Source organism: Marmota monax, unplaced genomic scaffold (assembly GCF_021218885.2).
Source record: "Marmota monax isolate L192 unplaced genomic scaffold, Marmota_monax_Labrador192_F-V1.1 WCK01_AAM20220418_F8-fsc00079, whole genome shotgun sequence".
Lineage (NCBI taxonomy): Eukaryota > Metazoa > Chordata > Mammalia > Rodentia > Sciuridae > Marmota > Marmota monax.
Window position 1 is genome coordinate 523,383 of NW_026694099.1, and position 22,833 is coordinate 546,215.

The window sequence follows — 22,833 nt, forward strand, 5'->3', positions numbered from 1 at the left end:
GGTGATAACAGAAGCCATCCATGGACAGACACCTGAGAAGTTACCGCAATGCTAAACTTTTAAGAGCACACATATAATTAATAATTAAATTTTGAACAGAATTGTAGATTTATTCTTGTATTTTTGAAATTAATTCCATTTTGTTGATATGCAGATTAAGCTTTAGCTTTGGTCAAATATTGACAGTAGCCTGTCACCACCTGGCATTTGGTTAAAGTGTTCTTTCAGTGCACTCTGTTTTAGGGAAATAATTGGAGGTATGAAGAAGTTTTATGTGAATATATATCTATCACAGCGTTATGCATACAAATGAAAAAGTAGAAACAACTGATTGCAATTCTGACATGTCATGATGTCTAAATTCTAGTGGGAGTTATTCTCCTTTAGAATAAGCATCCTAGAGAGGACAAGCTTATTAAGGATGCAGTAAGTCCCCTTTGCCCAAAAGGACCAAATTATACCCAACATGTCTCTTAGAAAGGAGGACACCAGTGAACATGCAGAGCAGACTTTAGATCCACCTGCCCCCTGGAGGTGCCCTTCACCAATTCAGTCACATTGTATGCATGAATTCTGAGGACACGTGAGATCCCTTTGTTTCTTCACTTCAACAGGGATCCCACCCACAGACGAGAGACTAAAAATGAATTATTCTCTGCACTTTCTACTTCTGATCTTAATGTTTGATAAGTACATTTTATTATAACACTTTTTATTATTTCAAAATAATAAAATCTTCCTCCGAAAGATACAACTCTGATCAAAACTATCAGACAAGAACACATTTATATATATTTTTATATATATATATATATATATATATATATATATATATATATATATATATATTTTTCCCCCTCCAGGAGGAACCAGTGGCAATTCAGTCCAACAGGCAGACCAAATAATCATCCTGGAAGGAACATCTGAGACTATGGATTGCAATGATACATCCAAAGGGTACCCCGTGCTTTTGTGGTGTGTCCAATACCCGCAACAAAGCTCTGCAATTTCTTCAGAGAGAGATGATAGAAAACAGCAAAAACTTTGATGCCAGAAATATGAAAGAGAAACCTCTCCAACTGTGAAATATTCAGCCCAGGTATCAGATTCGGCCATGCACTACTGTCTTCTGAGAGACATGTTGCCAAGGATGAAGGCAGAGCTGCACAAAAACCTCAAGGGCCCCCATGAAGAATGCACTCAGGCTGGGGATCTCACAGTGAGGACCCTTGTTCTCTCTCACAGACTGTCCTGTTGGGACATTATTAAAGTTAAGGGAAAACAAAATTGTCTACAAGTGCCACAAACTCACAGGGGTTTCTCTGGCTGAAAATGGGGTCAGGGAAGAAGTTCTCAGATAACATCTCTGCTGTCAATGAGGTCTGCTCTCTCCTGTCCTTGAGGCTTTCAATGTATGATGCTCGGGAATTAGAATCTAATGACTTGGATGCCAGTCCTGGCTCTCCTTCTTATTAGCTATACAAATTTGGCCAAGTCAATTGATTTCTCAGAGCTTTAGTTTTTCATCTGTGAAACAGAAATTAAAATAATCACAAATATAAATGGGGAATGAAGTGAGAAAAGGTAGTTTAAAAGAGGCAGATAAGGACTCAGCAAATTGCTGGAACCAGAAAGTCCCACCATCGAGTTCTGCCACTTACAGCAATCTCTCTGCCTGGTCCTGACCATCTTAATGGGCTTGGCCCACCAGCTATCCATCACACTGTACCCCAGGCCCAGCCAGGTCATGACGATCAACCTTCCTCTTCTCACTCATCATACCACACACACCATTACCTGAAAGTGGGTCATAGACGTCAATGTGAGAACTAAAACTATAACATTCTAAAACTTATAACATTCTTAGAACAAAGAAAAAAAACAACAACACAAGAGTGAGTTTTCATGATCTTGGGTTCATCAATGATTTCTTAGATGTGACATCAAAGGCACAAGCAGTAAAATAAAGTGGGACTTCAGCAAAATTACAATTGTACTTCAAAGAACACCATCAAGAAAATGGAAGAGCAACCTGTAGAAGAGGAGAAAACATTTGCAAATCTTATATTGTGTATCTGACAGCAAGGAATTTTTATTTTATTTATTTGCATTTATTTTTTATTTTTTAGTACTGGCAAGAGAGGCCAGTGCTTTGCACATACTACTAGGCTACTGGGCAAGGCAAGCATGGTAAGGTACTTGTATCCAGAACACATAAGGAATTTTTACAATACAATAATAAAAAAACAGTTAGCACAATTAAACAATGAGCAAAGCATTTAAATAGGCATTTATCACCACGTGTGATGGCACATGACTATAATCCCACCTACTCCTGTGACTGAAGCAGGAGGATCACAAATTCCAGGCCAGACTGGACAACACTGTCTCAAAAAATAAATAAATAAAAAGGGTTGGGGATGTAGTTCAGTAGCAGAGCTCTTGCCTAACATGCATGAGGCCTTGGGTTCAATTGCCAGCACTGAGAGAAAAATAAAGAGAGAAAGAAAGAAAGAAAGAAAAGTCTTCAAAGAGGATTATGAATAGCTAATAATAACATGAAATGTGGTGTGTATATATATATATAGTCAATGGAATATATGGAATATTACTCAGCTTTAAAGAAGAGTGAAATTATGGCATTTGCCAGTAAATGGTTGGAGTTGGAGTTCATGCTAAGTGAAATAAGCCAATCCCACAAAACCAAAGGCCAAATGTTTTCTTTAATATGCAAATGTTAATGCACAATAAGGCAGGAGGCAATAGGGAATAATAGCGTTACAAATTAAAAAAAATAAATAAACGTCCCCCCAAAAAAAGGCACTCACCATTAGCCATTCAACAAAGGCTAATCAAAAATAACAAGAGACCACTTCACACTAAGTAGAATGCTACAACATTTTTTTTAAAGATAGCAAGTGTTATTAAGGGTGTGTAGAAATTAGAACCCTCATTCATTGCCAGTGGAAATGTAAAATGATTCTGCCTCTTTGGTAAGCGATATGGCAGGACCTCAAAATGTGAAACATAGAGTTATCATTTGGCTAAGAATTCCAGTCCTAAAAGCTACTCAAGACATATAAGTGCACACAAAAATATGCATGTGAATCTTCATAACAACATAATTCATAGTAGACAAAAAGTGGAAATAATACAAATGGAAAAAACAAAATGTGGTCTATCCATGTGGTGAAATATTATTCGGTCATGAAAATGAATAAAACACTTATACATGCTATGGAAGAACCTCAAAAACATGCTGAGTGAAAAGAAGCCAAATGATAAAACCCTTGCTAGACAATTCATTTACATGAAATTTCCAGAATAGGTAAATGCAGAGTCAGAAAGCAGATTGATGGTTACCAGGAGGAGGAGCGAGACGGGAACAATAGGAAGAGACTGCTTAATAAGTATGGAGTTTCCTAAGAGGATAATGATAACTTTCTGGAACTAGATGGTGGTGAGGGTTGTACAGCATTGCAAATGTACTGAAGGGTACCTAGTCATATACTTCAAAATTGTTAAAATGGCAATTTTTATGTTTTGTGAATTTTATCTCAGCAGAAAGAAGATAACCAAAATTTAAAACATGGTTGTAACTACTAGAATGAGTAGTTCCCAAAACATTAAATGTTTACTCTTCCATTGCAAATGATTCCAACAATGATATGAACGATAACATCATCTAAGGAAACCTATAACAGCACAGGGAGGTGGAACTAACACAGATTCTAACTAAAAAGTATAAAAATATTGATTGACACATAGATAAAGGAGAATAGTAGAGATGACATGAGCCTTCAAGGGAAGCATTAAAAAGTGAAAATGCAGAATAAAGCTAAAGCTTAAAGAAAATGTGAAGCACAACACAAATGGCATTTTAGAACAATTTGGAGGAAGGTGGAGGGCAGGGTGGGGAGGTTGATTTACATATTAAGGAAAATATAATCCTTATGGCAGAGAAAGAGAAAAGGTGTCTTATCTCAGCCCTTGATTTCATCCTCTATTCTCCATTAAGTAGAATAATTTTCAAAATGAAAAAGTAAAATGCAGAAACAGAAAATCATGACAGATGAAAAGATACTATGAGAGAACTTAGATGCTTTCAAAATGATCAAGTCATCTGGATCATTTAAATTTAAATTAATTCCCAAAATACAAAAAAAGAGTTTGCAGGCATGATTTGAGAGACATTGATCAAAATCTCTGAAAACCTATAGGAATGAAGAAAATCCCAGACCCATGAAGACTGAAAAGATAGATTTAAAAAAAAAATTAGTTGTTGATAGACATTTATATGTGGTGCTGAGAATCAAACCCAGTGCCTCACACATGCCAGGCAAGTGCACTACCACTGAGCCACAACCCCTGCCCCTGAAAAGATAGATTGACAACCAACAATAGCATTCTTTTATTGCTTTTATTTTTAGTTTTGCTTTTGGTACTGGTTTGAACCCATGGGCACTTAGGCACTGAGCCACATCCCCATCCCTTTTTATATTTTATTTTGAAACAGGGTCTCATTAAGTTGCCAAGGCTGGCCTTGAATTTGTGCTCCACTTGCCTTAGTCTTCCGAATTGCTTAGATTCCAGGCATGGGCCACCACACTTAGCTTCCAACAAAAAAAAAAAAAAAAAAATCTCAAGCATATTTTTAACACATGACCTGTGAGATCCCAGAAAATAATGCAAAGATCACTGTGAGCCAGAATGCATTCACTAAAGACATTTTTAAAACAAGGTTTTTAAATTTAAGAAGTTTCCATGGATTTAAATTGTCTCAAATGTGCTGAAACACTTGACAACTTTCCTTCTCACTATGTCATTAGGGAAAAAAATGTTTTAAATAATATCATGTATCATTTGTTGAGTGATATATTTATCACAGGCCCTACTGCACTATCCATAATAATAGCTAGCATTCATCAAGTGCTTCATACATATGAAGTATTGTTGTGTCTTGCATACATTGATTCATTTCATCTTCACCCTGACTTCATGAAATGATTCCCTTAAAGCAAGGAAACTTACATATAGAGAAATTAACTAACTTGCACACAAGAACACAGATTCAGGAAAGAGGAGAGCTGGCTTATAGATACAGGTAGACTAGTCGGAAGCCTACAGTCCTAACCGTTTCCTTTGGTTAACTCTCAATGTTATCAGAAAACCTCATCCCCAAAACTATAAGCGTGGCATTACTATGCCTGTTTTAGAGATGAGAATGCTGAGCACTAGACTGTTGTGGTAACTTCTCAAAATCAGTATCTAGTAAGACTCAAACATAAATCCATTTGGTTCCAAACCATGTTCTCTTTCCACTTGTCATTTCACATAATATTGCAGGTGATGGATCTTCAGGTGAGAAAAAGGGGCACAAACAGGAGCTGAGGATGTAACTGAGCGGTGAGCACACGCTTAGTGTGCCCAGGGCCCCGAGTTCAAACCCAGCACTCCCACCTCCACACACAAAAAAAAACATATATAAAGACTTGATTTAAAGAACATTTTGTTGTTGTTGTTGTTGTTGTTGTTGTTGTTGTTGCACACAGGATTTCATCCTGCATCCTGAGCTGTCCACCGTCATTAGATGTAAACTCACATAAGATATGCCCATCAAACATGAAATAGCACCAACTTGAGATTGGCAGCTAATATGTTTATTTATATCATAAATTACAGATTGAAAATCATTTTGACAAACCAGAAAGATGGATCAAAACAGCTGAAATTAAATTTAATAGAGATAAAGATATATGCCAGAGTTTTATAAAAATCAATTGCAATATAAGGAACCAGGGAACAAGGGACCCTGAATTTACAGTATTTTTTGTGTAACCCATCTAAACTAGCTCAAGGATAAGAAGATTTTTCTGAAAGCATACTGGGAATGTCATAAAATCCATTTGTAAAAAAAAAATACAGCTATGTCTCACAGAAGAAGAAAATCATCAATTGCCTATTCTTTCTGAAGCTACTCCTCTCTAAATGTATAATCAGTAGTTCTTTGGGAGACCATATTCCAATATAAGCCTGTCATACTCTACCCAGTAAACTAGCTTTCATTTGCCAAGGAATTACTCTGGTTCAAACCCCACAGGGTTTTATAGCTCTAGTGACAAAATTCCACTGACCTACTGTTTCTTTTGTTGTTATTGTTGTTGTTTGTTTGGTTGGTTGGTTTGGTTTGGTTTGGCTTGGTTTTGGTTTTTCAGTACTGAAAATCAAATAGGGATGCTCTACTACAGAGCTACATCTTCTTTCTTCCCTTTTATTTTATTTTGAGACATAGTGTCTCTAAGTTTCCCAGCCTGGCCTTGGATTTGCGACCCTTCTGCTTCAGGCTCCCCAGTAGCTGGGATTACAGGCATGCACCAAGGCCCTGGGTATAACAACTGTTTCTATACCTCCAGTCCAGATTTATGGGCAGGTATGTACCTGTCGCGACCCCTTGCCCGCAAGGAAGACGCAACTCAGGAATCTTCTTTCAGCAGTTTATTCAGGCCCTTGATATTTCTTCTTCTCTCTCTCTGATGCCCCTCCCAGCCTTAATAAAGCATCCCAAGCCCCAATGCAAAGCTGCCGCGTGGAGCTTTCTCACAGGGTGGTGAAAAATCATGTGCCAACTCTCCCAGATAAGGAGTTGTTTGTCACAGACCACAGCGGAGCCAGCGTCATCTTGTAATGGCGACCATAATCTGCAGAAACGGCAGAAGCGGCTCACCACAGTTCCCCCTTTTCTGTTTTCTTAAAACAATACAGGCGAGAGTAGAGGTCCTATCCCACTGTGCAGAAGTGGCTGCATAGTATGACTCAGTCCCAAGGAGGGCCCTTCCCCAGATCTGAGGCCATATCAGCCGACGCCTTTTTTCGTGGGGCGGGGCGTGAACGCGTCTAACCCGCATGCAATAGGACATGCTCTCCTTGAGGTCCACGTCAAGGATCACTCAAGTGCAGTGCCTTGCCTCGCATCCTGTATCGTGACAATGGTGGACGAAGGGGGATAGCTGAGGCTGAACTGTGGCTGCTTATAAGGACAAACAAGTTGACAGCACCCTGAAAGAAAGGCACAGACTTCAAGGCGATAGAAAAGTACTAGTGTGGAAACCCATCTGCGTGCAATGGCAGTAAGACCGGCAGAGTGCAAGGGCTTTCCAACACTAAGAGAATAACAAGGAAAGTCATGTCGATCCCAGTGCAATGTTATAATAACTTGGGGTGTAACGACCATGACAAAGGTTTACTGCTTAAGATGCGCAAGCCAGACTTGAGGCGAGTTGCCATTTTCTAAAGCTGCAAGAGCTTGTATGATCATAGCCTTATCGTGAGCACTGCGGGCCTTAAGGCGACAGAGAAGCCACAAACAAAGTACAACACCGAAGCAACACATTGCACCAAAAATGCCTACTCCCACCCACTCTTTGAAGAAGGAAAAAGCAGAAGATATCCAATCGGTGAATTGACCCAAAGTCACTGGTTCGACACGGGTACTATTCAAAACAGCAATCTGAGTTAGTTGAGACTGGATCAAGTTTTCTGCTTCCATGGACCAGGTTCCGGATAGATACTCTCCGATGATGCGGGAGGCATTTCTGGAATCATTAAATCTGACAGAGGTTATACATAAATGTGCACGTTGGTCAACACAACCCAAAAGCACCAAGTCGGCCAATTCTTCTACCTGAGCTTGGAGTAAATCTATTCTTTGGTTGGCAGCTAAAATCCCTGACAAAATATGTTGATTAATTGAATTTTGGGACTCAAGTATGGTAGAAGTTTGTTGAACAACTTGATTAATGGTGGCAGCAGTTTGTACTTGACTGGCCATGGCCACTCCGGCCGTAACCGCTGCAGCAGCAGACACTGCCACAGCTGTCACTATAGCTGCCGTAATTCCAAAATCTCTACGGGCTCTAATCAGTTCAACAATAGGAAAAGACTCTGGATCTGTAGTAACCGGAATCGGGACAAAGGTTGGAATTTTCATAACCACTGCCGTAGTCCAGGAGCCATTCCAACACTCAGACAAATAACAGGTAATATTAGAGCAATTAAGCATCCCCTGTAATGTAACATTAGCCAAAAGAAACAGGAACGGAGATTGGAGACGGACTGCTGCGGAGGGTAATGTAGCATTAGATAATTGTGAATTATTTGCAGAAATTTTAAGCCTCCTACCTCACTCCGAGTCTTGGGTACTGCCAGAAACATTAAACAGCCAACTTTGGACTCCTAATATTTCCCTGGGGAAACACAAGCGCGGACTAGACTAGCCCAATCTGAGGGAGTCATGCAAAATCTAGTAAGTCCCTCCACCTGAGTGAGAGTGAAAGCGGCATCTATGCCATAAGTGCGGACAGATTCTGCCAAGGTTTTAATTATCTTAAAGTCTAAAGGCTCATGATATCTTCCCCTGTTATTGTCCTGAAATACAGGGTATGCAAGTCACATATCTGTATTAACTGTCCTCCAAACTTGTGCATGAAAAGATCTCCCGGAACCTTGGCTCCCCCCCACATACGGAGGTGGGGCAATCAGCACCATATCTTCTTCTAGATATTCTACCTCCTCCTCCTCAGAGTTTTGTTGACCAATGTTAACTCCCTTCCCCTTCTTACAGTAGGCCAGGGTGCCCTGTGTCTCCTTTTTCTTCTTTTTCATTTTTATCTTATGTAGTTGTTGTAACAATATATCAAGGTCCTCAGAACTCTCTGAGTCGCTTGTGTTCTCAGGCGTTTTTAATTCGGTCAAGTCTGGGTAGAGCCTTCTCCTATTTTTATCTTCAGGCTCTTTTGCCTTCTCACTACTGTTACTTTTAATACTCTCTGCCACTTCACTACATGATCCTTCAGATTTTTCCTCATGCAATTGCTCTAAAACCTCCTGTCCTTTAGTAAGTGCTTCCTGACATCTGTCATCTGTAAGGCAACCACGGACCATTTTCCAAAGGGGTATCACCCCACCCTCTAATATGCCCTGCTCAGAAGCAAAGTCAAGATCTTTGCCTAATTTATCCCAACTAAGCACAGTAAGGCTGCCCGAAAATGCAAACCACGGTGCAGCGATATCTATCTTCTGTAAAAATCTCTGTAAAGTACTATGTTTCACTTCCAGTCCCTTGGAACGTAACAGGCCATCTAGGGCCAGGAGAAGCGGACTTGAAGATGCGGCACCCATGACACAACAACAAAGGAAGCACAAAAAACAGAAAGCGAAAGTACACAGTGCAGCTGCAATAAAATGTAAGGCTCTCTCTTTCATTACAGAGGAGCTGTCCCGCTTTGGTCGCGGATCCCACTTACTAGGGACTAACCCCGCTTTGATCGCGGATCCCACTTACCTGGGACTAACCCCGCTTTGGTCGCGGATCCCACTTACCTGGGACTAACCGGTGCACCACCCCTGACTGCTGAAAGTTCTGGTTCCCGGGTCTCGGCACCACTTGTCGCGACCCCTTGCCCGCAAGGAAGACGCAACTCAGGAATCTTCTTTCAGCAGTTTATTCAGGCCCTTGATATTTCTTCTTCTCTCTCTCTGATGCCCCTCCCAGCCTTAATAAAGCATCCCAAGCCCCAATGCAAAGCTGCCGCGTGGAGCTTTCTCACAGGGTGGTGAAAAATCATGTGCCAACTCTCCCAGATAAGGAGTTGTTTGTCACAGACCACAGCGGAGCCAGCGTCATCTTGTAATGGCGACCATAATCTGCAGAAACGGCAGAAGCGGCTCACCACATGTACCCAGATCTAATAAGCTATTACCAGGAAAAGGAGGTCTAGATTCTCTGAAAGGGCATATCCATTCCTCCCATATGGGATGGGAGGAATCTCAAAGGGGGAAAATTACTATAAGTTCAAAATAATTAACCAGTGTGATGAAACCACCCAATCATGGACATCACAGACAAGTGAAAACCACAGGGGAAAAAAAGTGACATTCTGACAGGATTAGAACATTTGAAACATGTTTGAAGAGACGTGAACAAACTGTAACAAGTCCAAAAAGAAACATAAAATTAAAGAAGTATGAAATCATATCATGTGGAGAAACAGAGGTACATATGAAGAAACCAATTATTTATCCGTGTAACTTTAAAAAAGAGAAAAAATCTATCCTTGAGTTTTTAATAAAAGATATAAAATGCTATCTATTCTCAGTTATCTAGCATAGCTGGTTGATATCAAAGAATCATCAAACCACTATTCCCACACCTTACCCCAGTTTCTGGGAATTCTATTTGGGTGATGCTAAGTTTGGTTCTATATGTGTCTTTTTGTTGGGTTTTTTGTTTTGTTTTGTTTTGTTTGTTTTTTTCTTTTTGGAAGGGGGGGGGGGGTGTTTTTATATCAGAGTATTTGACCTACTTAATAAATGGTTATGCAGCTTGCCACCAGATGGCAATGTGGGCACTGTATTTTAAAAATCATGGCTGGTTCCCCTATAAATAGTGGAATAGTGCATGCATGTACATTTCTGCTATCTCTGATGGGCTGGGAATCCCCTTTGATTTCTACAGTAAACATAGAAAAGCTATAATAATAAGATTCACTTGAACAACTAGAATTTCTTCCCAGATCCTCTTACCAAGACGTCTGTGAGCTTCAGCCACAGTAATAATGGGGAAGAACCTGCAAATTTCATTGGCTGTTCTGTGGCTTCAGCTCAGCTGTAGGTTGGGGAGTTCCTGGACATGAGAACAAGAAGAGAAAAGGGAGAGGTTTTCAAAATTCTGAGGAGGGGGAGCAGGGACTCCAAGTGACTGATCTGGAGTGTCTTCTGGCAAATGTGTAAAGAACTGTGTAGAGATACTGCAATAATGGTGATATTCTGTGTTTGATGATGTCTTTGAGAACAGGTGTAAGTGGCAAAAATGAAGTGGAGCAAAGTCCTCAGTACTTGAGTGCCCAGGAAGGAGAATTAATCACCATCAACTGCAGCTACTCCACAGGAATGACCACCTTACACTGGTTGCAACAGAATCCTGGAAGAGGCACAGTCTCCTTGTTTGTACTGAGCTTACAGATGAAGAAGAACAGAAGAATGAGTGCCACAATAAACACAAAGGAAAGTCAAAGCTCCCTGCACATCGAAGCGTCCCAGCCCAGAGACTCTGCCACCTACCTCTGTGCTGTGGGGCACAGTGCTCCCCAGGCACCTGCAGCCCATACCCAAACCCTACAGTTAAAATCTCCTTTCTTACTCTTGTCTGTCTCTATACTTGAACAGATGATGGAAGTTTTTAAAATTTTTTTAAATAACAATGCTTTCCCTTTCTAGACCTTCTCCGATTCCTACAGCAAGATCACCAATTATGTTAACCAGGACAATGTGTGATTTTTATGTTGGAAGTAGAATCTACAGTTTCTAGAGCCAAATTGCCAGGTGTCAAAATCCTGGTTCTGCCACTTACTAACTGAATGATCTTGACCAAGTGACTGAACTTCTCTGTACCTCAGTGTTTTCCTCAAGTAAAAAATGAAACAGTGTCAATCACAATACCTAACCCTAACTGTGAGGCTTACTGTAGTAATATATGAAAAGGGCTTAACAAGGCCCCCTGCACGTTATATAAAGCATTATATAATGGTGTCTATTATTAGCAATAGACTTAATTTCACCATGAATGTGCTATTCATGCTGAGCTAATACCTTAATTCTTGAGAAAAGTATGAAATAAAATAAGAAGTACTTTATTATTTTATTGCCAAATTCTTTCCTACTGATGCCCAGCAGTTGCCTTTCTTAATAATACGTAAAAGAAAAAAATTAGAATTGCTTTAGGAAACATGGTAGAAGGTTGATTCTGTGGTGTGGTTTGATGTATAGAGATAAAGTTCTGGTGAGAGTTGGTGCTGGGGAAGTTCCAAGGATGCTTTGGGAAAAAAATATATATATAGGTTCTAAGTTTCTCTTACACAGAGGTTACCTAATGGAAACTCAAACCCAGTGAATCTAAATCAATGGGTCTCAACATTTATAACTGTGAGTGTTCTTGTTATTATTCCAAATCCCAGTGTAATTCTCATGCTGAAATATAAGTACTGCTGTTATCATTGCTCTTCAGAAACCAAATTTTCAGCCTCTGCTGCTGTAGTGTCACAGCAGACCCCAACCTCCCGCCAGTGCCTTCCTCCTAGGTTCTCATCTCACAAATTCAAAGAATGAAATCCACAAGTAAGGAAGAGTGAGCATAAAAAAGTAGGATTTATTCAAGTGTAAAGAAAAGAGACAGAGCTCCCACAGGGTGAGAGGGGACCAGATAAATATTGCCACTTAACTGTACTAGTCGAGGGGCTTGTATAGTAACTAAGTAGGGGCACTAATCAATACCTATGCAAATCAGGTACTGGAAAAGTACCAAAGTTATTGGTCAAAATCTGTGCTAACCAGACATTGGAAAAGTGTTAAGGCTATTGGTTCAGCCAGAAACCTTCTGATTGGTTCATCCTTGAGTCTGTAGCCTTCATTCAGGTCTGTCTTGCCTCCTTTTTCCTGCCACCAGAGACCAAGTAATTGGCTGGAATGTTTGGATGCTCCTACAGGTTAATCTCATGGATTGACCTTTACATTTAGAGAAGCCTTTATGGGGCTCATTCTCTTAAGTGTCTGCCTATTCTACTATCTATCTATCCTGTCTTATCAACAAACTAAATCACATATATAAAATTATAACTAAGGCCTTTTATTTTAAAATCAAAATACTGACTGCTCATATATAAAATGCCCAGAGAGCTACAAAGGTCTGTTCCCTCATCACTCTGCAGGGGAAAAAAAAAATAGCAGTACCATGCTTTCCCCCTACCTTCTAATCCAACTCCATTTTAGCAATTCCTAAATAATATAATTATATCTTTGACTTATCAACATTAGATATTACTTGCTGACTTCCTTCTCTAGTAGCACACCACTACTCCTACCTTCCCAACATAGTTACATCACATTTGGGTTAAATCACTATATGTATGATTATAAGCCAGTAAATATTGTCACTGTCCAGTCAACATGAGAACTATGGTTATATTTCCTTCCTGGCACAACTTTTTTTTTAAAAAGTCAGTAATTGCCTCATTTTTTTTCATTTGTTCTATATCAACTCCCTATTTTTCTAAGTTTTCAACAAATTCTTAAAAATATTTATTAATAATTTCTCCCAAATGCTTCAAGTACATCAAATATATTAATAATTCCTTTTTTCTCTTAGATTCCCTTTCCCTTGAACTCTGTCCTTTGTCCTGTGTGAACTGATTGCTCTTTGAGCTTGATGTATAAAAGCTATTCCAGAATGTCTTTCACATCATTGGCTTTCTTACATCTTGGATCTTATATTTCCAGGACAAGAAGAAAGAAGGAAAGGGAGTGAAAGGAGAAAGAGTAAGAGGAGATGAGCACATTGGGACCGCTTTGGAACAATGGGGAAAATAAATGAGTAAATGGTTTCACCTTCAAGATGGCACTCTCCTTTCCCCCATGAAGGGGAAGAGGCTGAGACACATTCTTAAGACTATTCATAAGGTCATAATAGGATCAAGCACCACCACACACAAGAGTGGCCAGTTCCATCATACACCACTGAACTGGCGTTCCTCACTGTCCAATTCTACTCCCTGATCCCTCACTCCTGCTCCCTGGAATTATTTCCCAAATACACGCCCTTCATGCAAACCTTTGCTCAAACTATATTTAAGGAAATCCAGGCTAAGACATGGCCTTTCTTCCCAAAGAATAGAAAGGACACACAGTGGAAGGACATGCAACCCTTCCTGTCTGCTTTTAGGAGTGCTTTATAGGTCTTGGTCTGTGTAACTACCAACAGCAGCCTCCTATTGGTGATACATGTTCCTACTTGTCTATTTTTAAGAAGTACTGAACACTCCTTAGCTACTAGGGAAAGGAAGTCAAAAGCTCTGAGGTTGGAGGCTCCAGATGAAATTATCAAAGAGGGAAGACACAGGAGATGCTGGCCCTAACAGAGAGGGAAAAGCAAAACATTGTTCTTATGAAAAAAGTTGTATGTGGGGGTCCTTTAGTCCTTCCTGAAAATCAACACTTTTTTTCATCCAATAAGATTACAAGATAAAATACAAAGAGGAACAAAATGTCCTCAAAGAGTCAACACAAAGATGGTTCAGAGACAAAAAGATGGTCAGCTTTCTCATCAGCCTTACTGTGTGGAAGATAGAATCACACAAAAACAAACTCTCGGATGTAAAGATGCCCACAGCCAGCAATGCCTTTTTATCCATTTGTTCAAGAGTGAAGAGAAGCCAGACATGGTGCCACACACCTGAAATCTCAGTGACTCAGGAGACTGAGAATCATAAATTGGAGGCCAGCCTCAGAGAGGCCCTAAATAACTCAGCAAGACCCTATCTTAAAGTTTTAAAATAAATAAATGGGATGGGAATAAGACTCAGTAGTAAAGCACCCCTGAGTTTAATACCCACCCACACACACACACACCCAAAAAAAGTGGAGAGAAGGAAAAACCTCAATGTACAACATTAGAGGAAACATCATTTAATACTCAGGCATCTCGCAGTGTTTAGTCTGAGGCCTGCCATGACTTTCATTCCAGTACACTTTAAACTGAGTGTCAGAGCTAGGTGACCTTTCCATTGTGGCACACTTGGCTCATCTCAACAGGGAACAGTTCATAATGTTCCAGAATGACTTCTGCTCCCTAGGCTTGGAGAAACTGTGACTGTGAAAAAGAATAAAGCCAGTCTTGATGGTGGTCCCAGGGCATCATGGAATGAAAGCATAGAGGATCTACGAGCCAGATCCCATAGGTGCCAGACTCCTACAAAATGGAGAGAACCTTCAATTGCTTTGGAAATAGGCATGAAATAAGCTGAAAACTTTACAAAGCTTCCTTCTCTTTGAATGTTTCTTCACAACTTCACCAAGGAGGGAAACTGGCCTCTTGCCTTATCTCCAAGTTATTTCCCTAAGTTTCCTTTTAACCCCCACAGGCAGTAAGGACCTTATATAAAGGGCCATTGAATTTCAGGATTAATTAGGGAACATTTTCCTCATTTGGCAGCAGTGGGAAAGCAGTTCAAAACAGCTATTCTTACCAGCTAAAATCAAATCAGTGTTTCCAGTTACTTGGCTAATATTTACCTTCTTTAAATCTTGAATTAAATGTCACTTCCTCAATGAACCATTCCTCCTCCAATCTAAATTTGGTTTCTCCTGTTTCACTGTTTCAAAGATCCTTGAAATTTCCTTTGTAGGTCTTATCATGGCTATGTATTCCTGTGAGATTATCTGTATGATATCTGTCTTGCCCATTAACCTCTAAGCTCCACCGAACGCCCTGAGTTCAGAACAGTCTCCATCAATAAAGCACATTTAAAAAAAAAAAATAGTTGATGAATCAATAAATCTGAGCCCTGAGACATGTATCTTACTTCTTCTTGGGTGTCCATGTCCCTCAAGTGTGGATCCCTGTAACCTACACTGCCTGAGGAGTGCTAGAGAGCACGAGAAGCAGTAAGGATGTCTGCATGCAGAGTGGTCACAGCAGCAGTGCTGGACCAATCACCGCCAAACCTCTGTAAAGCTGAGATAAGTGGTTATAGTAAGCCAGGCTCTGAAGGACAATGGGAAAATTTATATTACTGACATTGAGATATGCTGGTTCTTCTACTAATATGTAGTAAGGATTTCTTCCCCAAAGATAGTTCTGGCCTTTCTACCAGCTCCAGGGGTACTTCTAAAGCTTTGAAATTTCCTGAGTCATAGGGGTAACTTCGTCATGATAGTGGGCCTCTGGACACTCCTGACAGTTTCTGCTAACAAGACAACTCAACATGGGCTAGCCACACCAGGCGGTATTAGGGTGGAGGGACAAACCATCATTAGGGTTCAACCATGTAGGCAATCAAGCAATCACGGCCACTGTTGGGATAAGCACAAGTCAGTGCCTAGAAGGCTTGTTGTTCCTGAAGGTAAACTAAAAAGGACTCCCAAGAATGGAGGGTAAGGAGGAAGGAAACTGGCCACTTGCCTTATCTCCAATCTTTAGGTGGGGATCAAAGCAGAACGAACTTGGTTCTAAAGTAAAGTCATGTCCTCATAAAACACCTGAGGAAACCCATATGTGTGGCTGGCATCAATTTGCCCCTGGGAATATTTTGCCTGAATGCAGGCACAGAACAGTCCTCCATTTTATCACAGTCCATCGCATGAGTAATAAAATGTCTAAACTCCCTTAGTTGAGTCCTCCAATTTCTTTCTTTGAAATCCATAAACTATATGCTGGAACTTTTGCATCCCTGGGCTTGAACATCTACATAATGAAGCTCCACAAAGAACTTTGTTTACCTGGGCTGGGGATGTCGCTCCATGGTAGAGCACTTACTTACCATGCATAAGGCCCTGGGATCAATCCCCAGTACCACAAAAAGAAGAATCTTTTAAAGGTCTAAAAGATTAGACCTTTAAAAGGTGTCCCCAACCAATGCCAGGATACCATTCAAAGCCTCTATAAGATTAGACCTTTAAAAGATCTCTTGGAATATAGGTTAATACAGAGACCAATTATGCAACCTTAGATTTAATGTGAATGTCTTGATCTGTGGAACTTCCTAGGGTGACAGAGACAAAAGGAGGTAAGATTGATGAATATCCCTGTGCCCTGCCTCCACAACCCCAGGAGTGGAGTGAGAAGAGGCAATAGTGTAGCCTGCAAATAGGTTTTTAGGAATCTGAGGGTAAGGGCACTGAAGACTAGAAAACCTGAATGACATTATCCTTGCAAATTTCCACCTGGGCAGTAATGCAATAGGCCCAGAGAACACAAGACATCACATTCTGCCAAACTGGTGTTAGGTAGCTGAATTTTCACATGCACACAAAGAATATGATAATTGGTGGATCCAGAAGGGTCCCAGTATTATGATAAAAAGGACACAGAGCAAGTAGATCAATAGGATCTCAGACATCTGGACATGAAGGAATAATAATGTCCCAGAGCAGACCTGAACCACTGCACCTCAGGATGCCAGTCAGGCAAGGTGCCCCCAACCAATGCCAGGATACCATTTAAAGCCTCTAAAACTCAAAAGTCACCCCAAGGAGAGGGAGTAGGGAAATCAGAACTGGTGGAGAAATTCTTGAATAGTCTTAGGAAAAAAAAATCATGATTTAAATGAGTAAATCCAATATTTGCTTCAAGTAAGTTTTCTGATACCAGTCAAAATAATCATTGGAGCTAGAATTAAGTCATTATAGAAAATAAAGTGTCCAGGTTTGTACATTTGAGATCCACCAGGTGAGCTGTATCAAGTTGGGTCCTTCACAAATGGCAATGACTTCCTCATGTATCACACACCCCCTTGGGCCTACCAAGGGTTACAAGATGTTTCTAAGACCAAGAAACCAAACTCCGCAGCTGAAAACCACTAGCCTGGACACTTCCTAAAAGAAATAGCTTGGGTTAGTAAGGAATCTGGTGTATGACTCAAATATGAGAATGTGTTACTACAGACAGCCAAGGAGCCCCATATTCCTTGTCAAGAGACCCTGCTGACAATATATTACAAGGAAAGCAGTGATTGGCAAATGGCAATTTCAAATAGGCACATAAACAAACATTGAGAAACAGTAAACACATAAGATAACTCATTTGGACACGTTTATATGCAGCGTGTATAGGATTTAAAATAACATTCCCAAGTTAAACTGAAAACATTACTATGTAAATGGTGCAACTAAGTCAAATGCAGTAGTAAATACCAGCCTTGCAATTGGTCTCCCTTAAGGGCACTCAAAAGAGTTAGATTGCAAGCTGCACTCTTAAGAAATGTCCCCCTCCCTATCCATCATTTCTGTTTTGACATCAAACCCATTGACCAGCATATGTTTGGGAATTTCTGAACAATTGACTTTCAAAGCCTAACCAACATTCATTCTGCACCTTCTTAGAAACTCAGAGGAGCCACTGTTGTCAATTTTTTAAAAAAAAAAATCATAAATCTAACTCCAAAATGGGATCATTTCAAAAGAGAACAGACACCCCTTCCAAACATTGTTTGTACACATCTGTGTGGTTTTTTCATTGAATTGGCCCATGCCAGCAGATCATCAATCAGCAGGTGTCACCCAGTGCAAGTCAGAATGGCTCAATAGAAAAACCAAGTCTTTTTTTTTATTCCCTATTGTTGTCTACTAAAATGTAAGTGCTCGTTGATCTCATCACACTGAGTTATGTTTTAGTGGAGTGCTGAAAAGACCCAGCCTGCACATACCCTTGAAGTTTTGAAATAATGGCCCAGTGAACAGATGTGTACTTTCTCCTAGCAGCTCTTTGTGGAAATGAATTTTTATGAGCCCAAAATATCTTTGATTCAGCTCTGATTAAAAGTCAAGTTAAAACTAAATATCATATTTCTTTTGCATGAAACACTAAAGAAATTTTAGGGTTATTGTTCAAGGACTTTTAGGACTGAAAAACACTGGATTAGTAAGAAGCCTTTGTTTGATGGAATAAAATAGCAGTATAGGACAGAGGGGGAACGTACAGACTATTTAGCCAAATTGGCCAGTTTCTGATCCCTTGTGTTTTAGCTCTGGGACCTTAAACAAATTATTTGATTTCTCCATACTTCATTGGTCTGTTTGTCTTTAGTGGTTTGGGGTAAACACTAATCAGTGCCCAGAAAGACTTGTTGTTCTGTACAGTGAGATAAGAGGGACTCCAAAGATCTTGACAATGAAGGGAATGGGAGAGGGGAAACTGGCCACTTTACTGGTCCCCAATCTTTGAGTGAGGATCAAAGCAGAGTAACCTTGGTTGTGAAGTCAAAGAGTGTACTCGAAACATCTGAAGAAATCCACCTGTTCAATGGGCATGCAAACCACCCCTTGCGCTCCCCCTACCTGTAGGCGCAGAGCAACCTTTAGTTTTGTCTGGTCTGTTAACACGGAGGAGCACATGAGTAATAAAATGTCCAAATCCCTCTCCATGGAGTCTTCCAAGTTCTTTCTTTGGGGAGAGAAAACACTGGGGCCTTTGCAGCCCTGGGGTTGAACAAGTGGCATAGTAGTCAATAGTTACTCTTTGGGCTTTCCATAGATGACAATATTTATTTTCACACAGTCCAATACTGGAACAGAGTAAGTTTTCCACTAACACCAGTTATATTTACATGTAGGCAGATAAGAGTAGTTAATGTATACTTCTATGCCAGCTAACATAAAATGTAAGCTAAATTCACATCTATCATATGATAATAAGTTTTCTACTTGCCTCTATTAACTAAAATGAGCAAAGATCTTACCTATAATATTGTAAAGAACATCCTGATAGTTCCAAGATTGTTAACTAGAGATGTTGCAGACACCTCACTCATTAGATGTCTGTTAGAGAACACTGTGATTACTCTTTGTAATTGTTAACTGGTTTACTATGAGGAGCTGCTCTGACTTACTGACCTTGAGACTCCTCAATTAGTAAATGGCTAAATGTAAAATTTCTGATTGAGGTCTAATGTACTCAATCAATATAAAGGACTATGAAGTTTGCATTAAGATCAGGAACATATCTAAAGGCATTCTTCATTATAAAAATGATTTTTAAAAAAATAAGGTGACTAACAGAATTACTTTAAAACACAATGCAATGTCTATTTGAAATGCAATATCTTCTGTCTGACTTACTTTCAGATTTACTCAGTGTCTTCTTAACTTCACAAGCCCTTGAAAACTCCCAAATGGGAGGCAAATCTCATTTTCCCCCCATTTTCCATAGTTACATAGTTACAAGGATACTTTTCAAGTCTTTCCTATTTATCACATCTTCAACAAGTAAAAATTCCCTGCCATACTCTGAGAGGACAATAGTGACGATGAGTAAAAATCAGCTTTGTTGCCTTCCCATCTTTAACTATGTGGAGCAATGAATGTGTCCTCTTTCTAAGCCCCCGTATGCCACCAGGAGTGAGAGGTGGAGGACATGCCTGAGCTCTAAGGAGCTCCTTGGTTGGTTTCCTGTGCCCTGCAGTTCAGAGGTTGTAGGTGAGCAATGAGGAAGGGGCAAAGAGGGAGGGACAGTGCCGATGACCAGGTGTTTTGTTTGTGTGTTTGTTTTACTATTAAAGAGTGGATAGTAGCTGTTTTCCTTTATCACACTCACTTTTGAGTTGGATCTTTACTCTCAGAAGAACCTGTAATCACTGAATGAGCCACAGGTACCCAGCCAGCAGTCTCCAGAGACAACTGTGATGAAGACACAGGGATCCTCCAGCAGGACTCCTGTTCCTCCTACAGGCCTGGGAACTGAAAATGGGCCCGAAAATGAAACCAGCAGGTAGATTCTGGTTACAGTCCAGGAACTGAGATTAAGGTTGATGATTAAATAGCTGAATTCAAAATTAATCTTGAATTAATCTTGCACACACACACACACACACACACACTTAACCTTGTATCAATCCTCAGTAAAAGGGTTGTTCCATCCCAAGCCCTACCTGTTGGTGGGTGGGTCCCAACCTTTTTGAAAATGGAGAACTCCTTTTTAAAGCCAAAAAATTTTTCAATAGTAATGGATTTTCAATATTTGTTGTTTGAAAAAAAGAACTATAAATACGGTACTTCAAATAAATTTATTTTGTTTTCTTTTAACTAATAATAATACATCCATGTAAATATTTAGCATAGAAGGACAAAAATGTATAAAAGAAACATGGTGTCCGTCATAGTTAAAGCATTCAATAAATATGAGCTATAATTATGGCTATTGTTGATGTTTACTCAGTGCTTAGGTAATGCCTGGTGTGCCTGTGAATTCTCAGAGTCCTTATAGAACTCAGCAGCACATAAACTGTACTAGACTCTAAATTTTCTGTCACGAACTTTGTCTGATTCATATTTTACCACAAGCAGCAGCATCTAACCTTGTGTTGTGCTTACAGAAAATTGAATTTATATCCCTAAAATGTCATGAAAAGATGAAGTATCCTGGATCTGTACCTTAGCACTTTTAAACCTCTCCATTATTTTTTTTATGTACAGGTTTCTCCCTTGTAAAAATGAAAAATAAGAAAATTGATCCTAATGTTACTCATGAAAGGCAAGAAAAGTCTCCTTGGAGAAATAGCTATGGCAGAGTTCTGCCAAAATTTATTCTTGTTATGTTGTAAGCACGATTTTTCCCTAGGAACAGCTTAGCTACCCTAAATAGCAGACATCATTGGGTTGGTGGATCTAGAACAATCTGAGTTCTTGTCCTTTTACAACAGACCTGGCTATGTCCTAAAAAACAAAGAGCATTTATAAATACGAAATTTTAACAGCTCAATTGAAAAGTAGAAAAATTACTCGAAAAGGCAATTAACAGTTAAAAAAAGAAATAAAATGACTGATAAACATTTGAAAATAAATTCAATCTCACTACTAATTAACAAAATACAAAATCAAGTAGCAAAGATATAGCACTTCTGTGTAACAAATTGACATCCCATCCCTTTGGAGGGATGAGATGAAACATGTTATACACTGCTAATGAATGTGTTAACTAAGGCAAACTTTTTGGATGTCAATTAATCAATATTTACTAAATGCCCTAGAAAGGTTGAATTCCCACCAGTAGACTAATGGGCTAAATAATGGAATATCCATATATGGTAGATTGCAAAAAAAATTAAAATCACAATTTTATGTGCCTCCCTGAATCTGCGAACTTTGTAACATGACTTTACCACTCTTCTATGAAGAGGTGGTATCCATTTCTTCATCCCTTAAATCTGGGCTGACTTTGTGACTTGCTTTGGCCAATAGAAAGTGGCAGAGTGACAGGGTAAAAATTCTAAACCCACATCTTAAGAGACCTTGCATATTCATCCCCCCCTCTCTCTCTCTCTCTCTCTCTCTCTCTCTCTCTCTCTCTCTCTCTCTCTCTCTCTCAGAACTGAATCCAGGAGTGTCTACTACTGAACCACAACCCCAGCTTTTTTTTATTTTTTATTTTGAGGCAGGGTCTCACTACATTGCTAAGGCTGGTCTTGAATTTGCAATCCTCCTTCCTCAGTCTTCTGAGTAGCTGGGATTACAGACATGCACCAACACACCAGGCAGACACCTTGCATTCATATGCCTGCTGTTGGGATCTCTGATTTTACTGTGTGGATAACCCAGGCTAGACTCCTGAAAAAGAGATAACATGGACCAATATCAAGTTAGCCCAGTTCCCTGAAGCCCTGGACATATTAGAAAGATCAACCAACATCAATAAAGTTGACCTGCAACTGAACTACGGTTAACTTCAGATGCATGAGAGTCTATCCAAGATTAGAAGAAATGCCCAGTTGACCTAAATTGCTGACCCAGCAATAGCAACTAATCTGCAATATCATGATTATCATGTACGCATTAAAAAAATACATTAGATCTCTGTGCATTGGACTGGAAGGATGTTTATGATATATTAGAGAAGAAAAGGTGAAAAATATTGCTTACAATAAGAATCAATTATCCACAAGAGCAAAACAAAACAAAACCTATTTACATAAAAGTCTATAGGGACTCATGCATGGGCTTGCATCTCTGGCTACTGCAGGAGTGCACAACTGGCAGAAGAAGGAGGAGGGTAGAGGAACAATGGAGGCTGAATTTCTTCTTTTACCCATCTCTGTATTACATTATGATTACAGCCAGATGAATCGCTTTTGTAATTCAGAAAGACAGATTTTAAAGAAATGTTATCAATGGCCAATAACTAAAGAATTAAGGAGTGCTTTGGAGCACCTGAAGGCTTCTGATTGAGGACACAAAGGTCCAGTGATGAAAAGAGTACGCACTTTGGATGCTGAGCATCACCCTCACTTGAGAAAG

At 39.7% G+C, this 22,833-nt stretch overlaps 1 protein-coding gene and 1 gene segment (V, D, J or C); one reads left to right on the forward strand and one right to left on the reverse strand.

The window, feature by feature from the left end:
* Nucleotides 1–6,486: 6,486 nt before the first annotated feature.
* Nucleotides 6,487–9,722, reverse strand: LOC131424990 (uncharacterized). The gene is made up of 2 exons (XM_058585784.1): nucleotides 9,379–9,722; nucleotides 6,487–8,243 (listed from the first exon to the last, which is right to left on the reverse strand). The coding sequence occupies exon 2, from the start codon at nucleotides 8,057–8,059 to the stop codon at nucleotides 7,241–7,243; it is 819 nt and encodes a 272-aa protein (XP_058441767.1). The 5' UTR covers nucleotides 8,060–8,243; nucleotides 9,379–9,722; the 3' UTR covers nucleotides 6,487–7,240.
* Nucleotides 9,723–10,492: 770 nt separating this feature from the next.
* On the forward strand, nucleotides 10,493–11,331 carry LOC131424989 (T cell receptor alpha variable 41-like). The segment is given in 3 exon segments: nucleotides 10,493–10,665; nucleotides 10,853–11,127; nucleotides 11,275–11,331. Coding segments are annotated over 3 exon segments (384 nt in total).
* The last annotated feature ends 11,502 nt before the right edge of the window (nucleotides 11,332–22,833 follow it).